Source organism: Pimephales promelas, chromosome 24 (genome assembly GCF_988280905.1).
Source record: "Pimephales promelas chromosome 24, fPimPro1.hap1.1, whole genome shotgun sequence".
Taxonomy (NCBI): domain Eukaryota; kingdom Metazoa; phylum Chordata; class Actinopteri; order Cypriniformes; family Leuciscidae; genus Pimephales; species Pimephales promelas.
Window position 1 is genome coordinate 11271944 of NC_142792.1, and position 23311 is coordinate 11295254.

The following is a 23311-nucleotide window of genomic DNA, read 5'->3' on the forward strand; positions in this document are numbered from 1 at the left end:
GATTGCCATCATAATCCCCAAGCTTCTGGTATCCTGTTGAGACAGCTGATGCATCAGCTTCGGCCTGATAGACTGTCATGTGCGGCGTAAACGCTCAGGAGGGATGTCTGTCTTGGTTTTGGTCTCCATGGAGCTAAACAATGAAGGTAAGCATCGACTGAACAACACTGAACACAACCCAGTTGAAAAATTTAAACTAGAATATGAAATCTGTTTTGTAGGATTTATTTAGTCTCAAGACAGTTTGCGGATTTACAGGTCTACCCTACTATCTTTGCTGGGTGGGTTTTCTTATTTACAGAATATGAGGAGACTTTCACCCCTCATAACCTGCATCTCCTTGTAAAAAAAAAAAATGGAAAGAATCTAGATTAGTTCTGGGGCATTTTTATTATGATATCATAATAACACACGACTGCCGTGAGTGTTGTTAAAGGCCAGTCTATCACTGTATTATTAGAAATTTCACTCTACAACCGCAGGCTACATTGGCCAATCTCTATTACTTTTTCATCATGGGGAATTTGATTACCCCATAATGGTGGGTTAACTCTCTCTCTCTCTCTCTCTGTGTGTGTGTGTGTGTGTGTGTTTGGTTGAAGGCTGCATTGGTGGCCTGTGTACTTTTTTATTGTGGTTGCTTCTGGTTTTAAAATCAATTCGTTGAGTGAGGTTTATCAGCGTGCTTGTAGCATTTTTTTTTCTCCCACATATACCTTGCTTTAATAGATTTATCTCTCTTTGCTATCTATTTGCAATTAAAAATTGTTTGGACAATGTACATGTGCATCTAATACTTAACAGAATGTTGCATACTGTACCTGCTGGTGGGGTTATAGAAAATCACATTTAAAGTCAAGTTCAACTTGCAAAAGTATATGATGTGAAAAAAGTTGCCAACTGCAAACAATTGATATAAAAGTGTTTCTTAGAACTGAACTGAACCAGAACGAATCTGGTTAAAATGTATTTTTTAGAGAGTTACTGATATCAACCATTTAAGCTAGTGGGTTTAACCATTTTTGACTAATACAATATTCAAAGTCCACCAACAGAAATAGGGAGTATTGATATATTAAACTAATTAATGATTCATTTGTGATGCCAGACGTTTCAAGCATTGTAAATATAATTTATATTGATTTTATGGTTTTTTTTCTTTCTTTTAACAGTTTAATAGTTACATTAGTAGTGGACAAAAGTGATGTCTTGCCTATATGTACATTGACATCTTCACCCTTTAGTCAAATATTGTTAAAATGTGTTGCAGAAATTATGTGAGCATATGCATAATGTTTGACCAGGCTGTCATGCAAAAACAAGAGAGAACAAAGTAAAGATTAATAACTGTGGTCAATGGATGCTATTTCATGTGAGCTTTCTGTTTTATATGCCTTTTTTCATAAATAAAAAGCTGTAGTTTGCCTTTTGTTACAAATAATGTAGTCAGATAAATGCCTTAACCAAGTTTAGTGTTTATTTTTTCCCCTCATATTTAAAATATTAACACACACCCTCTTTGTCCTCTTATAATAATGAATTCATTTAAATACGTTTAAGTCATCCATAACAGTTTGACGAGGCCCATTGTTAAGAACCATTAGTTTAACTGAAGTTTTGACTAAAGTTTACACTTAAATGTAATAATTTATAGGTTTACTGCTTCTGTTAATAATGCATATTATGTTACAGTAGAGTACCTTAATCTGCTTATGAGATATCCTAGTGGCACATAACTCCATATACTGTAGAAAACCCTAAGTTTTTATTTTATTTTTTTATGAGGATTAAGGTCTGTCCAACATGTGCACTCATCTCACACTAATCTGTAATCAAGAGATGTAAACAGTATGGCAAACAAGATGAATATGTACTCAAGACAGCAATGCACTCCAATTCAGTGAGTTAATAGCGTGTTATCTGCCCATCTGTGCTGTTGCTCATGTGCTGCTCTTGTTAACTCACACGTCTTCCAGTGATCTCTTTTTAGCGGCCAAATTAACCTTGGAAGGTGGATTTGAACATTTCCATTCGTTTAAAGAAATTTAAAACTACCAGGGAAAATAAAAAAAATCTGTATTATGCATCAATGTACAGTATGTTTAAGGCATGTTTATATTGTAGCGAGGACCATCGGCATCAATTGTCAGTTTGAATACTTGTTGCCATGGTGAAATGATTAAATTGTATGGAATTTATGGAGGTGGATGAATTATGAATGGAATGTGTGTAGTCAAGGTTTATAAACACTGTGTTTAGAATGTCCTGAAAGAAACCAGAGTGCTTGAAAAGCCTCTTTGCTATATGACATGATTCAGCACGTAACTTTATGGACTGTATATAGGGTTTTGGGTATTACAATTAAATTAATGCAAGGAAAACAAGACCAATCAGTCATGCTAATAGATGAAGACCAAAGTAGTTATTTATGCAAATACCAATGATGCCATCAATGTTGGTTGCGTTTTGAATGCTGAACAGTCATTAGATGTAATAAATAATACACACGTAAAGCTAGTTATGCACAAAAGTGTTTAAATGGAGTTTACTTAAATGCATTACTAGTCTTAAATTTAATTCCCTTAAATAGAATGTTAAATGAAATGTCCTTCATAAATATGCCCATCCAAATTTGCATATCGCATATTCCATTAGTTTTCTACCATTTTTGACTCCGTTGTCCATAATAAAATTCAAAAACCCTAATAACTTTTCCAGTTGTTTGTGATCTACTGAATAAACATTTTTAAAATATTTTTACTTACCATTTCTACAACAAAATATTTTAAAACTGGGCATAACTAGAAAAATGCTGATTGAGTTATGTCATTTTGATTAATTGTACAAATTTCTGCAGTAGAAACTTTCGGCTTTGTATATCCAAGTCCATATCCAGAGGGAAAAAAACATTTCGTACAGAATAATAAATATCCTTTTTTGGTTTATTGTATTGCCGCAAAGAGGTTAGCAACTCATTCAAGCAAAATTCACAGTAGCCAAAAAACTAAATGCGACTATTTTGGGCAACAGATTTAATTTTACTATAGTTTTACTAATCATATTTTATACGACCATCACACTGTGATTTACTTGTAGGGCTTGTCAATCAATTGTCATTGTGAAATGTTTCTAAATGCCTTGATACGAGTTCTACACATTGCATTTCGTGACCCGTTTCATGGTACTGTCACCATCTTGTTTCATAATCACTCAATCAGCACATGTTGTCATCCGCTGCTCCACATTCTTACCTTGAGGTGACACTTGTTCTATACCTTCAGAATAGGCCACTTATATAAGCCCTGCTTTTCTGCAAAGCAGCGAGTGCACTGCTCCTGCCCAGCAGGGGGAGCAACACCTGGAGGGCCTGAATGTGCAGATGTACAGTGGGGTGGCTGGTACATGAGTGTGCAGGAATATACCAGGCTGAGTGCTCTGCCCTGGGCTTCAGTGCCCACTACTGCCCATCTGGGGACACTGGCAGGCCACCACAAAATCAGCTCACACCACTGCACAGAGAGTGAGGGTCGTTGCATTTGACCGTTTCTGTAGATGTTTGAGACTATGCATAAAACATCAGACATGTCTGAACATCTAATTTAAATGAAAATATGTTTTATATGTGTTTGTTCTATGTATATATTGGGATATATATTTGTCAGAGTGAGAAAATATATTTATTTAAATATATAGTATAGGTATTGGTTAATATATATTAACAAATTGCTTTAGCACTATGACAATAGAGAGCGCCAAAGTGATGACGTCACTTTGTAGGACAATTCGATAGTTAGCCGCACATGGGATCGAAAAGCAATGCATTTTCCCCATAGACTTTTGGAAAATCGCAAAAAATAATATCTGTGTTCAACAAAGAGTTGTGACCCTTACACGTTTTGTTTATCAAGATAATCTTTACAAGTTAATCAAATTTATATCTTTTGATGCCTATAAAGTTTTTAAAAAACAAAAGCAGACACAATAAAGTTTAAAAAACCTCAAGCAGGTTATAACTGTGTGTTTGATGTCATAGTTCAAAACGTGAAAATATTTAGAGGCTTTGTTCACCACAGATCTTATTTCAGGCGATTTAGCAAAAACCCATTCAAAAATCCTAGACTTTAGAGCGAGGGAACCGGGAGTGCTAAAATGCTAACTCACTTTCGCGTTTTGGCCTACAGAGTGACGTCATAACTTAAATACAACCCTATCTAATTTGCCTATCAGTTATTATATATAATATCCCACATAATAGTGTTTTAAAACTGATACATGCATGTAATTTTTCATTTTATGTTGTCATATTGTTATCGTACTAAAAGGAATTTGTTAAAATATTACTTGGAAATAATTTACTTTTTATGTTGTCAGAAATTAACTTTTAAAGATTTGTTTCTTACTATAAAATAATGGTAAAATGCTACTGGTAGAAAATAAAAGTTGATGATGCAAATATAAAAAAAGTCCATCTTAACTAAAACTTTTCTCTATTTTTTTACTCCCTTGCACCGCTTGCGATCCTTCAGTTTGAAAACCGTTTCCTTAAAAGACAACACAAAAGATGGCATTTTTCTCAGAGCTTAATGCTGCCATCAATAAGACATTATTGATAATTTTTGTGGTAAAGAAAGAAGTTATCACATCTCCGTTAAACATCTTGTTAGCGGTGATCCTGAGGAAGCTTCGCCACGATAGTGTCTATTTAGCGTTATTGCAGTGTTTGAGAAACTCCCTCGCAGATGACTGTATTTAAAAGAAAAAAGCTTGAATATGCATGTTTTCTTCTAGTATGAGAAGGCTGACTCTGCTTTTGCGGAGATTAATATTCCTACTCACCATTTGCATTCTGTTAATAGATGTTTCTTCAACACTTTTGGCCCTGTGGACTTTTATAAAAGTAAACCTTGAGCACATTTTTCGCACTATTAAACAATGTCCTTCACAGTAGAATTGACAATTTATTCTAAAATTAATAAAAAAATAAAATAAAATAAAAAACCACACACAACTACCACATTCAAAATATTTATTTAACAGTATTTCATTTTGGACATTGGTGGAAATTGTTTTGGAACAAAGTAGTCGTCTCCTGTACCTTAATTGCTAAGGCTATACTTCATAGCTAGAATTTGATGTATCGTGAATATTATTTTACAAATTTTGCATAATTTGAGAGCTGGATTGGAAATGACAATGAAGTTTTTTCAAACGTGTTCTTCACTGTCACCGTTTTGTTCTTTGGTAAACAACCACACGGACTTTACAAAACACTTTTTTATTAGGAGTGAGATTGTTCATAAAGAACAAGTACATTTGACAACATCCCTTACATTAATTTCAATCCGTCCTTTGGTCTGTAAAATAAAACAAAACTTGTACAGCAATGCAATTGCACTGGAAGTCTGTGGGGTGAGACTTTGCACAGGGTTTGAGAAACTGGGTATTTAAAAATGAGAGACTCTAAGACATTTGTATATGAAGTTAATAGCACAGTTACTTGCATGGCTGCAACTCACTGTTGCTGTCCATCATCCTGACTAGATACAGACCTTTGACTGTATTTACACAGAAATGATGTGACAGATCGGTGATGAATTGGATCGGGAGGACTTTCCCCATTGCTGTTTGCCTGGATCTGGCCACGCTCCAAAGCTGACGGGACTCTGAGCTCAGAGGGTCCCTGTACAGCTCAGGTGGATTACTGTAAATCGATCGCAGAATTGATGGGACTCCAAGCTTTCGCCTTAGCCTGACAAAGACAAATGCACTTAGTGAATAACGATTAGAAAATGCTAACGATACCTTTGCGACAGATCAAATACTTTCACTGTGATCTGTTTGAGTATGATTTAATTGGCTCATGTGATTTTTTTTTCATAGTAAATCACTGCTCACCATATATCAAGCCTGCTTAGTGGTCTTTTCTCATAGTCTAGACTGACGGTTTGCTCTAGTGCTCATGCATGGGCACTATCAATATCCTGCCTTTATGCTGAGTCGGTTAGCTTTGTTCGGCATCTGTTGCCTAGCAACACGTTTTCCTGTCCAGTTTAATGTTCTGCTTCCTCAACATTGAAGTCTATGGGCTCTGTCTTGCACCCGGCGCAAATGACTTTGTACACTGACGCATGTATCATTACTATTTTGCACCCGCACAAAGCAGACTTTTCCCTCCACAGACGCACGTCAGTAAACTAGGGAATGAACTTGCATTTTTTTTTAAAGCTTTTGCTTATCTTCTAAAGGAGGTTACTAACAAGTGTCTCCTTTATTGTATTAACTCAAATTCTTAAAGATACAATATGTAATTTCTTTCACCGCTAGTGTTCACTTACCTCTTATTTTTGAGCATTCATTGTATTAAATCGAAGTATTCATTTCAAGTCAACTATAGGTTTACTTGCTTTAAGTTAACCCAACAGTCATTTGTTTATAGTTTACGCTTTTGACTTTTTGCCGATTGTATTTATGATTCTAAATTCATTAAAGTTTGATTCATTTGTGACCAAAACGTCTAAGAACGTGTAAGCTTTTGCTAGTCACACTGTAAAAAAAACTTTTCATGATTAGTAAGCACAACATTTTTTCTTTTGTCAAATCAACTTAATTTATTTAGTTCAGATAACATATAATTTTGAGTTTCTGATGATTAAATCAGTATCCTTCATTGTATTAACTCACTTTTTCCATTTCAACGAACTTAAAATTTTAAGGCAACCAGGTTACTTAATTTTTTACGATTTATTTACAGTGTACCTTATTTTCTGCAATAATCCAAAACCCAGTGGAACAATCTTATTGTTTGATTGATCTGATTAAGCTCAAATTAACAAAAAAACAAAAAAATAAAAAAAAAAACTAGAATCATCTGTCAAGTCTGCCTAAGATTTAAGAACCGGCAAGGATGCGCCCTCAAAATCCAATGAATGAAGTAGACAGAAGGGGTCACACATACTTCATATAATATATATATTTGGATCAATTATTGTAGCGTTATGTAGCAGATGCATCAGATGCATCGTTGTTTTTATCTGATTAGGTGGTGAGGTCTGCAGGTGTTGAGCTGGTGGGTGGATGACGGTGACTGTTTTCGCCTGTCATCAGCTTGCGGTAAACAACAGGTGGTGCAGTGTAGAATATAACCTCTGCAGAAAGCTATTCTGAGCCTCTTTCTCCCAGAGATCCTCAGATTCCCTGCAACTTCACGATGCGCACCCTCTATGGGAATCGACAGCATATACCTCCAATCTGTCGGATTACCATCTCCTGTTCTCTCTGTATTATTTTGTCTGTTTCAAATATAGGCTATTTCAGGATATGAAAGACCACACCAGCTAACACGGCACAACCAATGCCACATTCATCTCCGATCACCACCCACAACTGACGCCTTTAACTGTAATTTGAAAAGGCGGGCTAGATTGCATCTCTTCTGCTGTAGCAGACAGTGTTTGTGTTAAATATTGCTTTATAAAACCTTGGCCACCCATTGCTGTCTAATACTCAATGTTGTACCAACTAATCTTTGAGATTCATTAGTGTTGCTTGCACTGAACTTAAGATGAGAGTTTAAATCTAAAAAAATGACAATGAATTTTAGAAATGTTAACTTGGTAGCTGCATGAAATAAATTTAAATAATAAAATTACTAAAACAGATGAAAACTCAAATAAAACTTAAATAAAGGTAAATGGAAATAAAAATAAAAAAATGAATAAAAATTACAAAAGCATTGCACAATTTCTAAAACTTTGACCATAAACCAAACTTGAAAGATAAAAACTGATAACTGATTAAATTCAAAACATTACGAAATTATATTAAAATAACATTGGTTTATTTGCTTCATTTCTTGAATTATTTGAATCCAGCAATATTTTAAAAACTGTGTAAAATTAATTCAAATAAATAAATTGTTTTATTTTTCCATTTACTTTTTTCAGTGTTTTCACATTAAATCTGTTTTCAACTACAATATTTAGTACATATTTGTCCCTTGTGATTGATATTTTGTGCTTTGCTCTGTAATACGTTCTTTCATCTCAGGTCTAACACTTACTTAAATGCAAATAATATTAAGAACAGCATTGTGAAAATAATTGTTTTTCACCCTCATTTTATGTTTTTGCCTGACAAATCATTAAAAAAAACAAAAACAAAATGCTTTAGAAAAATAATTTTAGTTTCTAAAAACCAAAATGAGCAATAGTAACAGCAAATACCACTTAATATAATCACAGAATGAACTTTTTCCATCAGGTTCAGGCAGCATTTTAAACTTGCTGAGATTATTTGAAAGAAGCAATTAGACTAATATTTATAGATGCAGGTAAATATTTTGATAATCTCTAAACATTAAAATCCTAATCTCTTTGAATTTCTGTCATACAATGGATTATATTTCATGGCAGATAAATACCTCATGTTAGCCGTCAAGCAAGCTGCAAAGCTGAATAATTCAAATTAAACTGCAAAAACTGAGGAAAAGAGGAAATTTCCTATATTTTTATAGGCATAATGCTGTTAGAAATTCAGTGCATTCAGTGCTGTCACATCATTCAGTGCTGTCACATTTTCTGTGTTGTAGTTCATGTTTGCCACATGTTTGTGAGGCAGTGTGCGGTAAGCTCTGGTGGTCCTGTGTGATTTGAGTGTGGTTACGCACACACACTGAGATCTCAGTCACAGGGGTATGTGACGCTGTCCTTGCGACTGAGATCTCAGTGTGTATGCAAATTTATGGCTGTGACAACCGGCAACAAAGGCCCCACGTTCCCCATCGATCTCATGGCGTGTGAGTGACAGCTTTTGTCAGCGAGCGCATACTTATCAAGAGGGTTTTGTACAAAATAAAAAAAGCTGAAAATGGATGTTAGGTGCATTTGCCTGATGTTTGCCTTTTAAAAGAGTAAATGCTAGTCTTTTTCATACTATAAATGAGACTAAGGAGAGGGAGAGCGAGGCTAGTTTTATTTTTACTTTTTTTTGCTCTCGTGATTGTTTTTTGAGTGGGTTAATTTTTGATAGTCAGTTTTTATAGGCGGTTACATCGACTACAGAAAAGATATTAAATATTTTTGCCTATGCAAAAAATAAATAAAATAAATAAATAATAAAAAATGAAATAAAAATCTATTTAGCCTATAGCTAATGTGATGCAACAAAGGAAAATGCTGTTTATTAACTAAAATCTAAGTACAATGATTTTTCAAAAATGAAATGTACAGTAAAAAAAAAACTCTGTATTTAAAAATTTTATCATCATTATCATTTATCATGAAATCATATAGGTGAATTATTTATATTATGAAACATTACTAGTATATAATAAAGGCACATAATATGATATAATATATTATAGGCCTAACATAATATATTATAGGCCTAATATAATATATTATAGGCCTAATATAATATAATATAATACAATATAATAAAGTATCCTGAGAATGTAATGTACAAACGCAAAATGTACATTGACTTTTGAAGTCTACATGAAAAAGAGTTTTAGGTTTGTCTTTTTTACAGTCAGAAGCGCTGAGCCTTTGATTTAGACTCCTGAGCTGAAGGACCAGTATGAGACATCTGACAATATTCAAAGCTCAGTAGGAATCAGTCTTCTCCAGCATGTCAGCACGCTCTATATCCACAGCATGGGGTCCAATGGAAAAAAATGTCCTCTTCAGTTTCAAATTGCTGTGCTGCGTGACATAAAGGTTAAAACTTATAACTGTGTATTTTATGTTCTGTCCGTGAAGAGCGTCATTTGAGAACGTAGCGTCTGCCTGTGCGGGCCAGACAGAGAGACAGGGCTTCCCTCTGACACCAGCATCAATTCTTTTCTTTCCTGTAGTATTGATGAATGATTCATGAGGCTGCACAACAGGAGGCTGAGTGGAAATTGACAGTGTGCTTTGGACAGAGAGAATGTGTTAGAAGCACACGGCCAGAAATTAGCCACTGCAGCTATTCTCAAAGACTGCTCGTGGTCGTGGACCAGTGAGGGGCTACAGTGTAAAATCTGCTTAAGATGTTGGTCTCATTAGCTTTAATGATTTTATAGTGGCCAGATGCTTAAGACTCATGTACACCACTGCGAAAGGCCCCCCTGATAGCATTTTTGCAACTGGATTAGCTACTATACAGGAAACAAAATATTGCTGTTGTTGTTGTATTACTTTTTGGTGCTGCAGTATAACAGTGTCATGGATCAGTTGTTGGTTGTTTGCTGCATGTCTCCGTTACTATTATTTTACAAATAAACATGGGCAGTTGGATTTGTGGGATTTGTTTTTCCAGTGTCACAATTGAGAAATTAGTAAAATCCCCAAATGTTTAGCATTAGCATTAGCAAAGCATTAACGTGATAGTTAGTTACAATTGGTGTAGTTATAAATGTAGTTCTAAAACCTCTAAACTGTGGTAATATCACTGCATATTAGTGGTGTAACGGTACACAGAAGTCACGGTTCGGGACGTAGTTCGGATTTTGGGGTCACGGTTCAATATGAGTTTGACAGAAAAAAACAACAAATCCCGAATGCTAGGTTTCATTTCATTTATTTTGAAGTACAGACAGTAGTGCAAATTACAGTTTGTTCCACCTAGCGGCATTTAGTCCCCCCTGAGGTAGTTGGTAAAGTACAGCTTCCTTTAGTGTATTAAGCACTAAGCAGTAAACGGTCTTGCAAAAGAGAATTTGGTCACAATCAATTATAAAAATGAAAAGCATCTCTTGTGTTATAAAATTCCAAAATCAATAGAGCTAAAACTTGTGGAGAAAATGAGTTTTCTTTGTGCGTGAGAGTTTAATAACATGCGGTGACGCTGACAATGGCGGGCGCACAAAGTTCAATATAACGGAAAGATAAAAAGGAGAAAAAGTGTCATCTATATCTGAGCCTACTTGACCTTTCCACAAGGAGGCGGCACCTGAGGCTTCCCATATCCAGGACACATATTTCATCACTAGACTGTAGTGAGATTTCCACAACACAAATCGACACAATGACATTAGATTTTGTCTCATTATAACAGCAGAAGCAACTTCAAATATGTCATTTATGGTCAGAGACGATATATTCAGGTAGGCCAAAGTTTCTGAAGATGTGTTGAAACAGGGTTTCTGTGGTTTCCATGGTGTGGTTTCGGTACAGCTTCCTTTTACAGTACAGTACTTACAGTGTACTTACCTAGAAAGTACTGACTAATACAAGGTAAGTACATGGGTTAGGGGTAGGTTCAGGGTTAGTACCTAGTTATTACCCAGTAATTATAATTAAGTACATTGTATGTACATGGGTAACAGGACTGTAAAAGGAAGCGTTACCGTGGTTTCCATGGTTCATGTGGATCAGGCAGCAGGCTTTGGAGAAATGGTCTACCGCTACTAGAACACAGGTGAAAAAATCGGACTCAGGAAGGTCAGAAATAAAATCAACTCCTAGGTGTGACCAGGGTCAGGGTGGTATGGGTAGAGTTGGATGTTTACCTTCCGGTAGGTGGTCTGGTGACTTGTGGAGCAGGTGGGAGTGGGTTTGCTGACTGCCTGGGTGTCCTGAGCCTAACTGTTCGTTCACACCGCCGCCGACTTGAGCGTCAAAGAAGCTCTGGCCGCCCTATCAAGGACACTTGTCAAAAAGTATGGGGAAGTTTGTTGATGCTTTGGACGCTTTGAACGCTCTGACGTTGCAGGGAGAATAGAAGTGTCACAACATGAAATGTAATAAACAGAAAAAAACAAGCAATACATTGAAGAAAGCTTTTATAATGACAACATTCTTATAACTGCTTTGATCACATTTGGTCGGAAAAAAAAATAGTTGTTATTATTATTATTATTTTTTTAGGTCAAATCGGTGTCACCGTGAGCAAATTAATTGCATTCCCGCTTTAAAACGAGCTTTCATAAATATTTCAAATAAAAGTTGCGCTCATGTGGTCCCAAAAGCAAACAATGTCATGTCATTAATGATTAGTGCTTTATTTTTAAAGTTTGTGGGTAAGAATCATGTAAAAAAAATCCCTTATTTTGGGGATGGATTCCGGGAAATCTCCCTTATTTTCAATGTTCAATGTTGACAGCTATGGTCATAAATGATACGAAACCAGTAGGAAACACAGCAGCGGCGATGATTAGATTCTCTTCCATGTTCTCAGAGCTATGTTTTGGTAGTAACGAAAGTTCACATTCATGTTTCTCTGGAATCAGCCAGCGTGAACGTCTATATTCCGATTGGTTGCTGGCGTTTTCCCGCTGCTTGACGCTGATCTGCGTCACAGCTCATTACCAAAAAGTTGAGTTTCTTTCAACTTTCTGATTGACGCTCAAAACGCCCAAAATGCGACGCCGATGGATTTAGCGCTCCTTGCAGCTGAGAGTAGCCAGCCTCCATTGAAAATGAATGACTTCTGGCCACGTTGGAAGCTCAAGTCTGCGGCAGTGTGAACATAAAGTAAGTCTTATCCTCAGGACATCCCAGCGGAGGGAGTGGCTTCAGCTATTTGACCCTTCCATTGTCATTAAGAATCCTATGGCACTTCTCGTAAAGAGTAGGGGTGTAACACTGGTTTCATGCCAAATTCCCTCCATTGGCCCTTACCAATCATGGCCTCCTAATAATCCCCATCCATTGAATTGGCTCTCTTGGTGAATGCACTGGTGCTGTTGTACTGTGGCTGCTGTGGCATCATCCAAGTGGCAATAGCCTTTTTAAAGGTTAGGTTTTTATGAAGGTTTTCTATAGGTTTTCTATCTCTGTAACCTCTCTCACAGACATTCACAAAGAAGTTTGGGCCTACATCACTGTGGTGTAACCTAAACAGTCTTTAGCCCTCCAGCTCTGCTTTAATGTGTGAACGTTAGCTTGAGACTGTCCTGAATGGATGTGAACGCTGTCCCCTCTTTCTCTAATTGTATTTTTCATCTGAATGGTCTCGCCGGTGGGCTCGTATGATGAGTGGTGTTGTTTTTCTCTGCCTGGTCGAATCTGTTCTAATATAGGGCATAAGATGAGTTACAGCAAAGGATAGGAGCCATGTGTAACGTGGCTACATAAAAACCCACAAAAAAAAAAACTTTTCCTCCCTCACGAAACCTAATCCATCAGCTCAGTGGCTCAGTGCTTAAAATCACAAGGGTGTAAGTGTTACTCTGTGTGTTGACTAAGCAAATAAGTAATCGTAACGGTACATTAAGCCACGGGATACACAGATCTATATTACAGCGATAACTTTGTTTTATTTCTTTTTTTAGCACTTCTGTCCTTGGAGGCTTTATTTGAAAAGATGTGTTGTCATGGTTGCAGTATGTCGATACCAGCACCATACATAGAGCTGTATCTGTGAGAGAATGTAGGGGAAAACAAGACTTTGATAAGAGTGGGGAAGACCTCAGTAGAAATCTAGGCTGTAATCCCCTTCCAGCTATGAGAGAGAACGATTTTGTACATGCACCATTCTTTGAAATACTGCTATCCTACTGTGATTATACTATGGCATTCTTACTATTAAATACCTAGAATGAACTATGTTTTTTTTTTTTAATATATAAATACCATGCTGTTTTTGTAAGTGGCTCTGTACTTTTTTGTAAGTGTTAATTATCAATGTTTTTGGTAAAACCATTGCATTATGAATTACCTTGGTAATACCATGGTACTTTTTGTAAGTTTAATACATCTTTAATACATGTAATACATTTGTAAGTTTAATACACACAAGTTTAATACAAGATATTTCAAATAATTAACCTACAAAAAAGTACCAAAAGGTACCACGCACGGTACCATGTTTTTTGATGGTGCAATGGTAATGGGTAACACTTTATTTCGATAGTCCACTATTTTGATAGTCCACTTGTCAACTAACTGTCATTATAGTATTAGTAGACTGTCAGCTTAATATCTGCTAACACTTTATTTTGTTGGTCCCCCAACAGACATTCAACTGACTAACTTGGCGACTACAAGTAAACGTATTCTCCTAACCCAAAGCCTAACACCTAACCATAACCTAACAATCTACTGACAGTCTACTATAATATACTAATACTCTAATGAGAGTTAGTTGACATGTAGTTGAAAAGTTACTTATAATTAGTAGAACGTCTAAAGTGACTATCGAAATAAAGTGTAACCTGGTAATGCTATAATATGTGTCCATTGGGGGCGCTGTGTCCATTTATTTTACTGTCTATGGTTTCTACCATTCTTTCATGATTTTCATTTTCATCACTATTTTAAAATAAAGGTCTTAACACGCATTAGGAGTATGAAAATATTCTTGTTGCAAATTGATAGATTACGGATCTTCTGTAATTTTTTTCTGAAAATCAGTCATCAAATATGAAAACTGCAGATTGTAAAGATTGTAAGCTTTCAAATTATATATAGTTTGTCAATATTAGTTTAGGTTTAGTATAGGATATTACTGTTTTAAATATGTAATGGCAATGGGTTAAATAAGGGGTTAATATACTGTATATATATATATATATATATATTTGGTGGTATTTCCATATTACCGTATTTTGAGGAGATGTACCATGGTAATACCATGGTATTCTTTAAAGTGTCTTGGTATTTTTTTAAATTAATATCATGGTATTATTGTATCTCGTCATAGACATAGTATAATTACCTGTTTTGTAACTTCACATAATTCATCTACTAAGAACTAACTTAAATGTACCGTACTACCATGGTAGTATACATGGTATTTTTGGAAGTACCTTGGTACCATTTGGTACCAAGTATATGGATTTTAGTACCGCAGTATATTTCAAATACTGTAGCACTTTGTACTGTAATACCATTACTGTACCATGGTTCCATGATTGTAATTGGAATTATATTGGAAAATATCTTCCATCCATGTTATAGAAATATGATGATACTTCCATACAGTGATTTCCAGTGTATTCTTTTAAGTATTTTGCATTAACAAGATTAAATTCATGATAATATCAGTACGATAAAAATTAGACACTGGAGTTTAAAAGCACAATGGTATTAACCTCTGATACTATGACTGAACCGTTTTGCAACTGTGGAGCTCTGTTGTGGTTCATTTGTCATTCACACTTTTGAGGTCAATACAATATTTATATAGAATAAATACACTTTTTGACATTCACAGTTGTTGTCAGACCAGTCATGTATTTGCAAACAGTTGAGATCTCTACGTGACACGTCCTAATTCTAGCTGATTGCACACATTCACTGAGTCGCAGCATCTGTTTGCTCTTTTGCTGTCCCTCAGGGACTATGCTAATTATTAGCATTAGCATAAATTCTCAACGTCTTCAATCTAGAAAGCCTAATCCGGTGTCGTCGTGAGAAATCCTCCCTCGAAATCGAGTCTCTATTAGACCTCAAGCAATTGGCTCTAAGAATTTGTAATGGGTACTGTCTTTAGTGCCTGAATATAATTCTTACAAAATAGTGTTATGATGCATGTAGTTTGAACTGTTATAATGACTGTTAATGTGTGTTTTAGTTAGTGTATTAGCATAGCATACATACAACATTAGCCCGGTAGCTTAGCATAAAATAAAGCTTTAAATTAAAAAAAAATACTTTACACTTAAGGCCTGTTCACACCAATGTGTATGTTTGGCACAAAAATTTCTTACGAATTTTGGATGCAATTTGTTTGCTCAGACCGATTGTCTGCTTGTCACAGAGAAGAAAGTAAGTCAAACAGTATTTACACGCTTTCAAACAGACATTCAGATTTTTGTATTTACTATTTTATTTAAATATATATATATATATATATTAAACAACAGCAAATACTAGAGAACAGAGACAAAATATTTTTTAAGGTTTTAATCATAGACTGGTTTTAACTGCAGTGGCTCTATGGCCATGTGACCAAAAGTGCAAATCTTATTGGTTTACTAGTTTTCTCATAGAAATTTGAACCTACCCACAATGGGCTCTATGCACGGCGTTATTTCCGGTGAAGGATTAAGGATGCTCGATAACTTCCGCCGATCATAGAGTCCAATGCAATACCGAGAATTTATATTGAATTTTATACTCCATGGTTATACTAATGAAACGTTAGTCACAAAAACAGATAAAACAGACACCCCTCGTTGTGTTTATGCTTCTTTTTAAAATTATATTAAATAAACATAACTATATATAAAATTACATCTAAACGTATGTACGTTTCGTTTCAAAGACGGGAGGACAGTAAATATTGAAGACTCTGCCATAATCCCGTTTTCTCCGGTTTTCCTCCGCTTTAATCTACACAACCGGAAATGGACGAGCATCCTTACGTCAAATGCGGAACTTATGCGTGCATGTAGCCCTTTACCACCCCTTACAATTACCACCCCTTAATCTGCACGTTCATTTGAGCAAAGCATGCAAACTGTTCTGTCACAGATAAGCACACTACACTATTTAAAGTAACACAAGCGAGCAATGAATTATTTTTATTATAAACAGAAATCCCCCTGAAACAGATTAATCAATGTAACTCCACAACAACTATAAATGTATCCACAAACCATTCAGAAATATCCAGGTGCATCTAAAAGTTGCAACCTCTTTCTGAGTCTCTCTGTAAGACTGCACTCCGCTACTTGTTATTTCTGAGATTATTTTTGTGTTTTGTTATTGTATCTGAAGCTAAAGTACAGGATTGGCCGTCTTCTGAACAGAGATGGGGAGCAGCAGCTTATTTGTATTTAAAGGGGCACACACAAAAACGGAGCATATCTGAGTTTTTTTTTTTTTTTTTTTTTTTTGTAGCTGAAATTTCACAGACACATTCTGGGGACACCATATATTTATAACATCTCGTAAAAAGGGGCATAATATGTCACTTAGTATAATTTAATAATTGATAGTTAATGGAGGTCCGGGTTACTCAGAAAACAGTGTTTTTTCAAGGCACAGTTAAAATTAGCTTGTGTTGTAAGCAAATTTTTTGAGTCTTACGGGTATACTGCCGCTTCTCTTGATGTGTGATGGTGCCTTGATGTTTCTTGTTGGAGCATCCGTTATTCTGTTGGCTTACCTGTGGGTCTACTATCTGTGGATTCATTCATCTAGCCATGGTTTATTACATCAAAGCATCATTTTACCAACTTGGAAGATCATTTATGGCAATTTGTCTTTATGGTTCTTCACACCAAGACATTTTTATCTGTATTATCCATTTTGAAACCTTCTTAAAGATCCCATTCCTGCTTCTGTCTAAAATTAATGCAGGAAAAGCCATCATGCTCTCTTTGGAATGACCTCATCTATCTCAGCTCCAAGCAGTGCACTCTCATCAGTCCCTTTGGACATTCATACCATATCTTGCGATGAGATTACATCCTTCACACCTCATTTTTTAGCCAACACTTGGTATTCCCTCCATCTGGAGACTCATGTTCATCCATTCATTCTATCCTCCTTCTCTGTTGTGTATGAACTTTGTGTCAAATCTCCCAGGACCTTTCTGTTTCCTCACGCGAATGATTTCTGAATTATTAATCCCCTTCTGCCATTGGAATTCTCCAAGGATCTCCAAGCCAGTGCTAGATAACCTTTGATGTTGAGGTTGAATTGGGCTTGAACAATTGGGTAGCCTATATGGTGGCCAATTCACAATTAGATGGGAAGTTAATGTGTTTCTGTAGACTTGGCCTTTCCCTTTCTCTTTTCTCTATCTCATTATTATTTTGTCTATAAAATGGGAAACAAACATCTCCATTAAAATACTGCCTGCTAAGGCACACCCACTTTTATGTAGATTAGTCAGTGAATTCATTCAGACATGATAATTCTCTGTGAATAGGTTCCCCTTTGCCTGTCTTAAGGGATAATCAATATACTCACCCTCATGTCATTTCAATCATGGCTTTCTGTCTTCCGTGGAAGAAGATATTTTGAAGAATGTCCAGAATGCTCTCCTCCATAAAAAGGACTGGGGTTGCCGGCAGTGTCAAAGTACTCAAGACGGTACTCGGTCTCAAGTCTGTCTCATGCTCTTGGTCTTGTCTTGGACTTGGTCTTGACCCTGAATCAAGGACAAGTCTGATCCCGAGTACTACAACATTGCTGTTACGTTGCATTACATAATATGCTAAAATAAAAAAAGGCAGTGTCAAACCTCATTGCTTTTTGTGTCTCACAGACGTAAAAGCTGACATAATGTGTCTTGATGAACCATTTTTAAAGTGAACCCATGCACAAATATGATTTGAGATCTACGGGAAAAAGGAAAGAATTTGATTCTCATGGATAAGAATTTGATAATTCATGGGAAACTTTAAGGGCAGCTTACAAATCAAACAGGCAATGTTTATGATACATTTTTATGTTGATTTTTTGAAAGCACAGAAAAATGAGTAAATGAATGCTGTCTCTTTAAGGACTGTTTATAATATGAAAATATTGAAGAACAATCTAAGAACATATATCCCACAAAATCAATTCCTGTTCAGAGCAAAGTGGCAGAGATTTAGAAAGGATGACTCTTTCTTATTGATATTGAGGCCTCAGCCCTTGTGTCACTGCCACCATCAAACTCTCATAAGGAGTGATAAATCTTCTGTCACATGTTGGAAGCATTAAGAGACCTTTAGAGGAAGCTCACAATTTCCATTAAATTGAAACTGCTCTGTCTCTCTCTCCTTTTTCTCCTTGAACAGAGATTAATTCTGCAGTTCTGCTCAGTCAGGTACTTCACTCCAGTCCGATGTGATGCTCTTTTGGCCAGACTTACTTCTCTACTGCCAAACTGTGAGTCTCTAAGGATACCTGACTAGAGCCGGCTAGACAGAGGTTTTCTGAGCTAATCTGTGTGTGTCTTTGGCAGATGTAGTGTGTGTGTGAGCACTATATTTAGTGCGAAGACAGTTTTAGTGTGTCTACACACTTGAGATGCTTGTTTTGCCCTTGTTGCTACTTTTATTGATAGCTGTTGAAGATAGACAGAAAATGATGGCTAGAAGGAGGGTTTTGATAGCCTGGTTAAAACCAGACCATTCTCAGTTGTAACTGAGATATGGCTGGCAAATCATTTCCAGAGGGGCGTCACCAACGGATGTCGCGGGTAGACCTAAAACCAATCAGAGCGATGAAGGTGATGACGTATGCAGAGCAGCGGCCGGCGGAGAAACATCTCCAAATGTTTTTCTTTGCTTGGTTTTTAACAAATAGGATACGTTCAAATCGCTTAAAAACAGACGCAATAGCTGATTCGAGGGAGTGATGTTCGACGGCGGCATCCATCTTTGTAATGTAGGCTACAAAATCTGCTTCAAAATCCCAGCGCTGTCGTCATCGTGTAAAGCCCTCCCCAACGTTTCTGATTGGTGCCGCGATTTCTGCGGACTGGAAATGGGTTTGAATGAGCTCTTTGCCTGACTAACTTTCAGAGCAAATCTAAAATTGCATGCAAGTTGTCTGTTTTTTTTCCCAGGCTAGGGTTTTGATAATATGTGAAGCTCAATGTCTCAGTGGCAGTGTGTCAAAAATAAACCAAGTCTTGGGGCAAAATGGGCCACCAAAACTAGAGTGCACGCACGCACACAGGTCTTGTTGCAGGCAGGTCTTGAAGGCATTACAAGTTCTATGTCACTTCGAATAATGATTTGAGTTATTTCAAAGGTTTTTACAGCAGAAACAAAACCCATTACGACACTGACTGAGCAAATACATTTATTTAACAATAGGATAAAAACAAACTATTATGTCCAAGTTTTTGACACAAAATTACGTTTTATAATGTATTACTAATAATAATATGCGTTTATTAGTTATTATGGTTAAGCACATATCTTTCTCGCGCTCTATCAATTTATAAATGAAATGAGAGGTGGAGAGCAAAGTAACTTCTTTTCAGATATTACAGCAGTCTCCTACACTAGACTCCAAACAAGCTTATTTAGAAAGATTTTGGATTAAGTTAGCTGAAGTTCTAGTTTTAACACCAACAGTGGGGTAACAGCACTGTTACCGGATTGCTGTGATCATCCGTGGTAAATTGATCTAGATCTTGTTGCTCTTAGGATATGAGTTTTTCAACTCAGTGATGTTTCTGTGATTGCTTCTGTTGAATGGGATTGAGTGCAAAAAATGTATCTCACAAAATAACCATGACCAACAAATCGCTCTTTGATTGCAGACCTAACCTATTTCATGCTTTCTAATTGTGAAAGTTGATAAATTAGTGCCGTTCAAGTTCAAAGTTTGGGGTCAGAAAGATTTTTTTGAAAAGAGTCCGCAAGGTTTTATTTATGTGATAAAAATAAAAGAATAGAGTAAAAACTAATATTTTGGGGAAAAAAAATGAAAATAACTGTTTCGTATTAAAATGTAATTTATTCCTATGATGGCAAAGCTGAATTTTCAGCATCATTACTTCAGTCTTCAGTGTCACATGATCATTTTAAATAGATTTAAAAAAACAAAACAAAACAAAAAAAACATGATAAAACCACTTAACCTTAACAGACATGATATTAGGGTTAGAGTTAGTATATTACATAAAAAATGATTAAAATTAGCATGATGCATTTCCAAAGAAGAATTGGAATACCATAATACATGTCCAAATTACCATGATAGTGTCTAAAAAAAAAGGGCCGTATTACCACGGCCTGTCAAAAAAAATAAAAATAAAAAAATTTCATGGTTCTTTTCTTGTAAGTTTTCCAGGAATTTGATAAATATATTTTCCTTTCAGACTTAATTTTGATATAATTGGTGCTAAAACTTATGTCAAAATCATTTCATGTTTTCAAGCTTCATTACCCCTGTCGGCTTGATGCAAGCTGTGTATGGATGCAGTTGTAGCTTTGAATAAATATCTCAGCACTGATACACCCCTGAGACATGGAGTGAATGTAGGGTTTGTCCACAGGCTTCAGGCCCCCTCATGCATGTGTGTTACGTGTTGGGCATCAGAAGTCCGGCTATGTTGTGTTGTGCATTGCCCTAAACCCACCACTCAGGGCGGAACAGCCATTAGCAGCTGCCTGTCAGCGAGCTTCAGCCACCGCTGGATGGTTGCTTGGCAACTGAGACCCTACATGGCCAATCAGCATGTAACAGGAGGTTATTCTGCATAAAGCAGGTCAAGAATCACTCCTTAATTCCACTCACATGTCCTTTCTCTTCATTTCAAGGGAGATGTAAGTGCCTCAAGGACATACATGTTTTTTGGAACACCATCAATCTTTACTCAGAATTTTTTTGTTTGGTAAATGGTAAATGGACTGAATTTATATAGGTGCTTTCACAGACCCAATGGCCACCAAAGCGCTTTACATATTGCCTCACATTCACTCACTCATTCATACACCAACGGCGGTGTCAGCCATGCAAGGCGCAATCCAGCTTGTCGGGAGCAGCTGGGGTTAGGTTTCTTGCTCATGGACACCTCGACACTTGGTCAGGTCGAACAGTGGGATTGAACCATCAACCTTCCGGTTTGTAGACAACCTATGAACCACACTCCCTAAAATATTCCAAAATAATATGGCTACAACATTTTTTAAACACATTTAAAGTAACTAAAAGAAAAAGAAAATGAGTCATGTTTGCCTGGGGCTGCCCTCCGACCAAAAATCTTCCTAGTCGATTTGTAATCGTTCATTTAAGCCACTAGCCGCATGTTTACATCTCCATAATATAGTGGATGCGCCTATAGAGAAAAATGCAAGTTAAAGGTACAATATGTAAGTATTTTGTAATAAAATATCCAAAAATCACTTGCACAGTGTGATATATTCCCTGCAGTTGTGTACTTACACTAACCCAAAAGTCTCCAAAGATTTTTTTTTTATTTATTTCAGAGAAATTCCAAATTTAAATAAGTGGCCATCTCCAGCTTAAGTGGAAAAAATGTCACCTGTCAAAGACGCAATATCCATTCATACTGGGATATTGGCGACAGACATTGACAACTGCGTAGTGTTTAGCGGCACGCAGCTCTTGTTTCTTTCAAACATAGACCATGGCAAGCAGACTTTGGGACAAACAAGGAGAACTAAAATGAGGATAAATATCAGCATGGCGTTTTTGAGATGCGGAGAGCTCCACATCCGCGACTAACTTGGACTTGACAGAGCTTCACGAGTCACGACTTGACAGCTTTAAAGTTATTAGACAGGTGAGCAAATGTACGTAAAACAAATAAATGTTATATAGCATTAGCTCAACATGATAAAATGATAGAATATAGTCAGTATGTTTCAAAGCAAACAGCAAACCATTGGTGGACTGTTGGTTTATAAAAAAACTCTGTTGGTTTGAGATCTGTTTAACTCCCAGAAGAAGGCGTATAGCCGAAACGCGTTGGAGTTTTTTAGATGGTTAATTTGACCAAGCCATAATAATAAAGGCTTTTTAACTTTTCCACTTGAGAGTGCCTTGGAGTTCACTTGCTTTTTAGTCATAGTCAGTATGTTATTCTACTGCTGCTTACTGCTAATCTAGTTTTCTGCTAGTTTCGTAAAGCAAACGAACAAACACAAACTAACAGGTAGAATAACATTATAACTTTCATCACACATTTAAATCCTGTTTAGTGTGATAGTGTAACTTTACAGACCAAGTGAAGCAGCGCTGCATTACCTCAAGTTTAATTTGTCTAATAAACTGACCTGTGCGAGCAATCCAGCACTTGCGGGTAGTTTGGTAGAATTAAATGTCCTTATTCCTTTATATCTGCGGGACTCGCGTATGATATCTGTCTCTTTAGCTGCTTGATACCACTGTAATGTTAAAAAACATGAATGTTTGCACTCCTCCATAAACATTATTAGATCCATCAGCTTGACAGCGAGTCCCATCATTCAGCTCGTCACTGCGTCATCAACCTACAATCAACTCTTTTATAATGGTTGCCAGTGTGTAGCTATGTAGTGTCTAAACTGTTTTTACCATCCATCCATGCATTGATATTCTGGTGACTGTATATGCTATTGGTCCCGTTTTCAATGCGAGTAAATTTTTTTCCACCTGTTTTATCCTCCATTATTGCTTAGAAAATATCATAGCTCTCCTCAACAACCTGCATGATTTGATTTGAGATATCCCCCATCTCCATTGCACAAATGTTTTGGGGCTAACTATGAGCCATGTTTAATGCTTAAGGTTAGGGATTTAAAAAAAAGAGTACGATAGCCGTGCTTGCAAGTGGACTATTAACAATAAGCAGGGCATCTTCTCATTTACATTCTCATCATGCCAAGATGGATAAACACAATGATGAACTAATCTAGGATTGCCTTCAGCATGAGAAGATATGCAGCATTTTATCTCTGATTAAAGTTAATCCTGTCTGTAGTGAA

At 36.3% G+C, this 23311-nt stretch overlaps 1 protein-coding gene across 4 annotated transcripts in view; it reads left to right on the forward strand.

Annotated features, from left to right (window-relative positions):
- ppfia2 (PTPRF interacting protein alpha 2) overlaps positions 1-23311 on the forward strand; it is a 191141-nt gene continuing 167830 nt past the window's right edge. For all 4 annotated transcript variants that reach the window (XM_089126615.1, XM_089126618.1, XM_089126619.1 and 1 more), the window contains exon 1: positions 1-146. In XM_089126615.1, coding sequence (XP_088982741.1) covers positions 141-146 — 6 coding nt within the window. In that variant the 5' untranslated portion in view covers positions 1-140. The remainder of the gene's footprint in view (positions 147-23311) is intronic.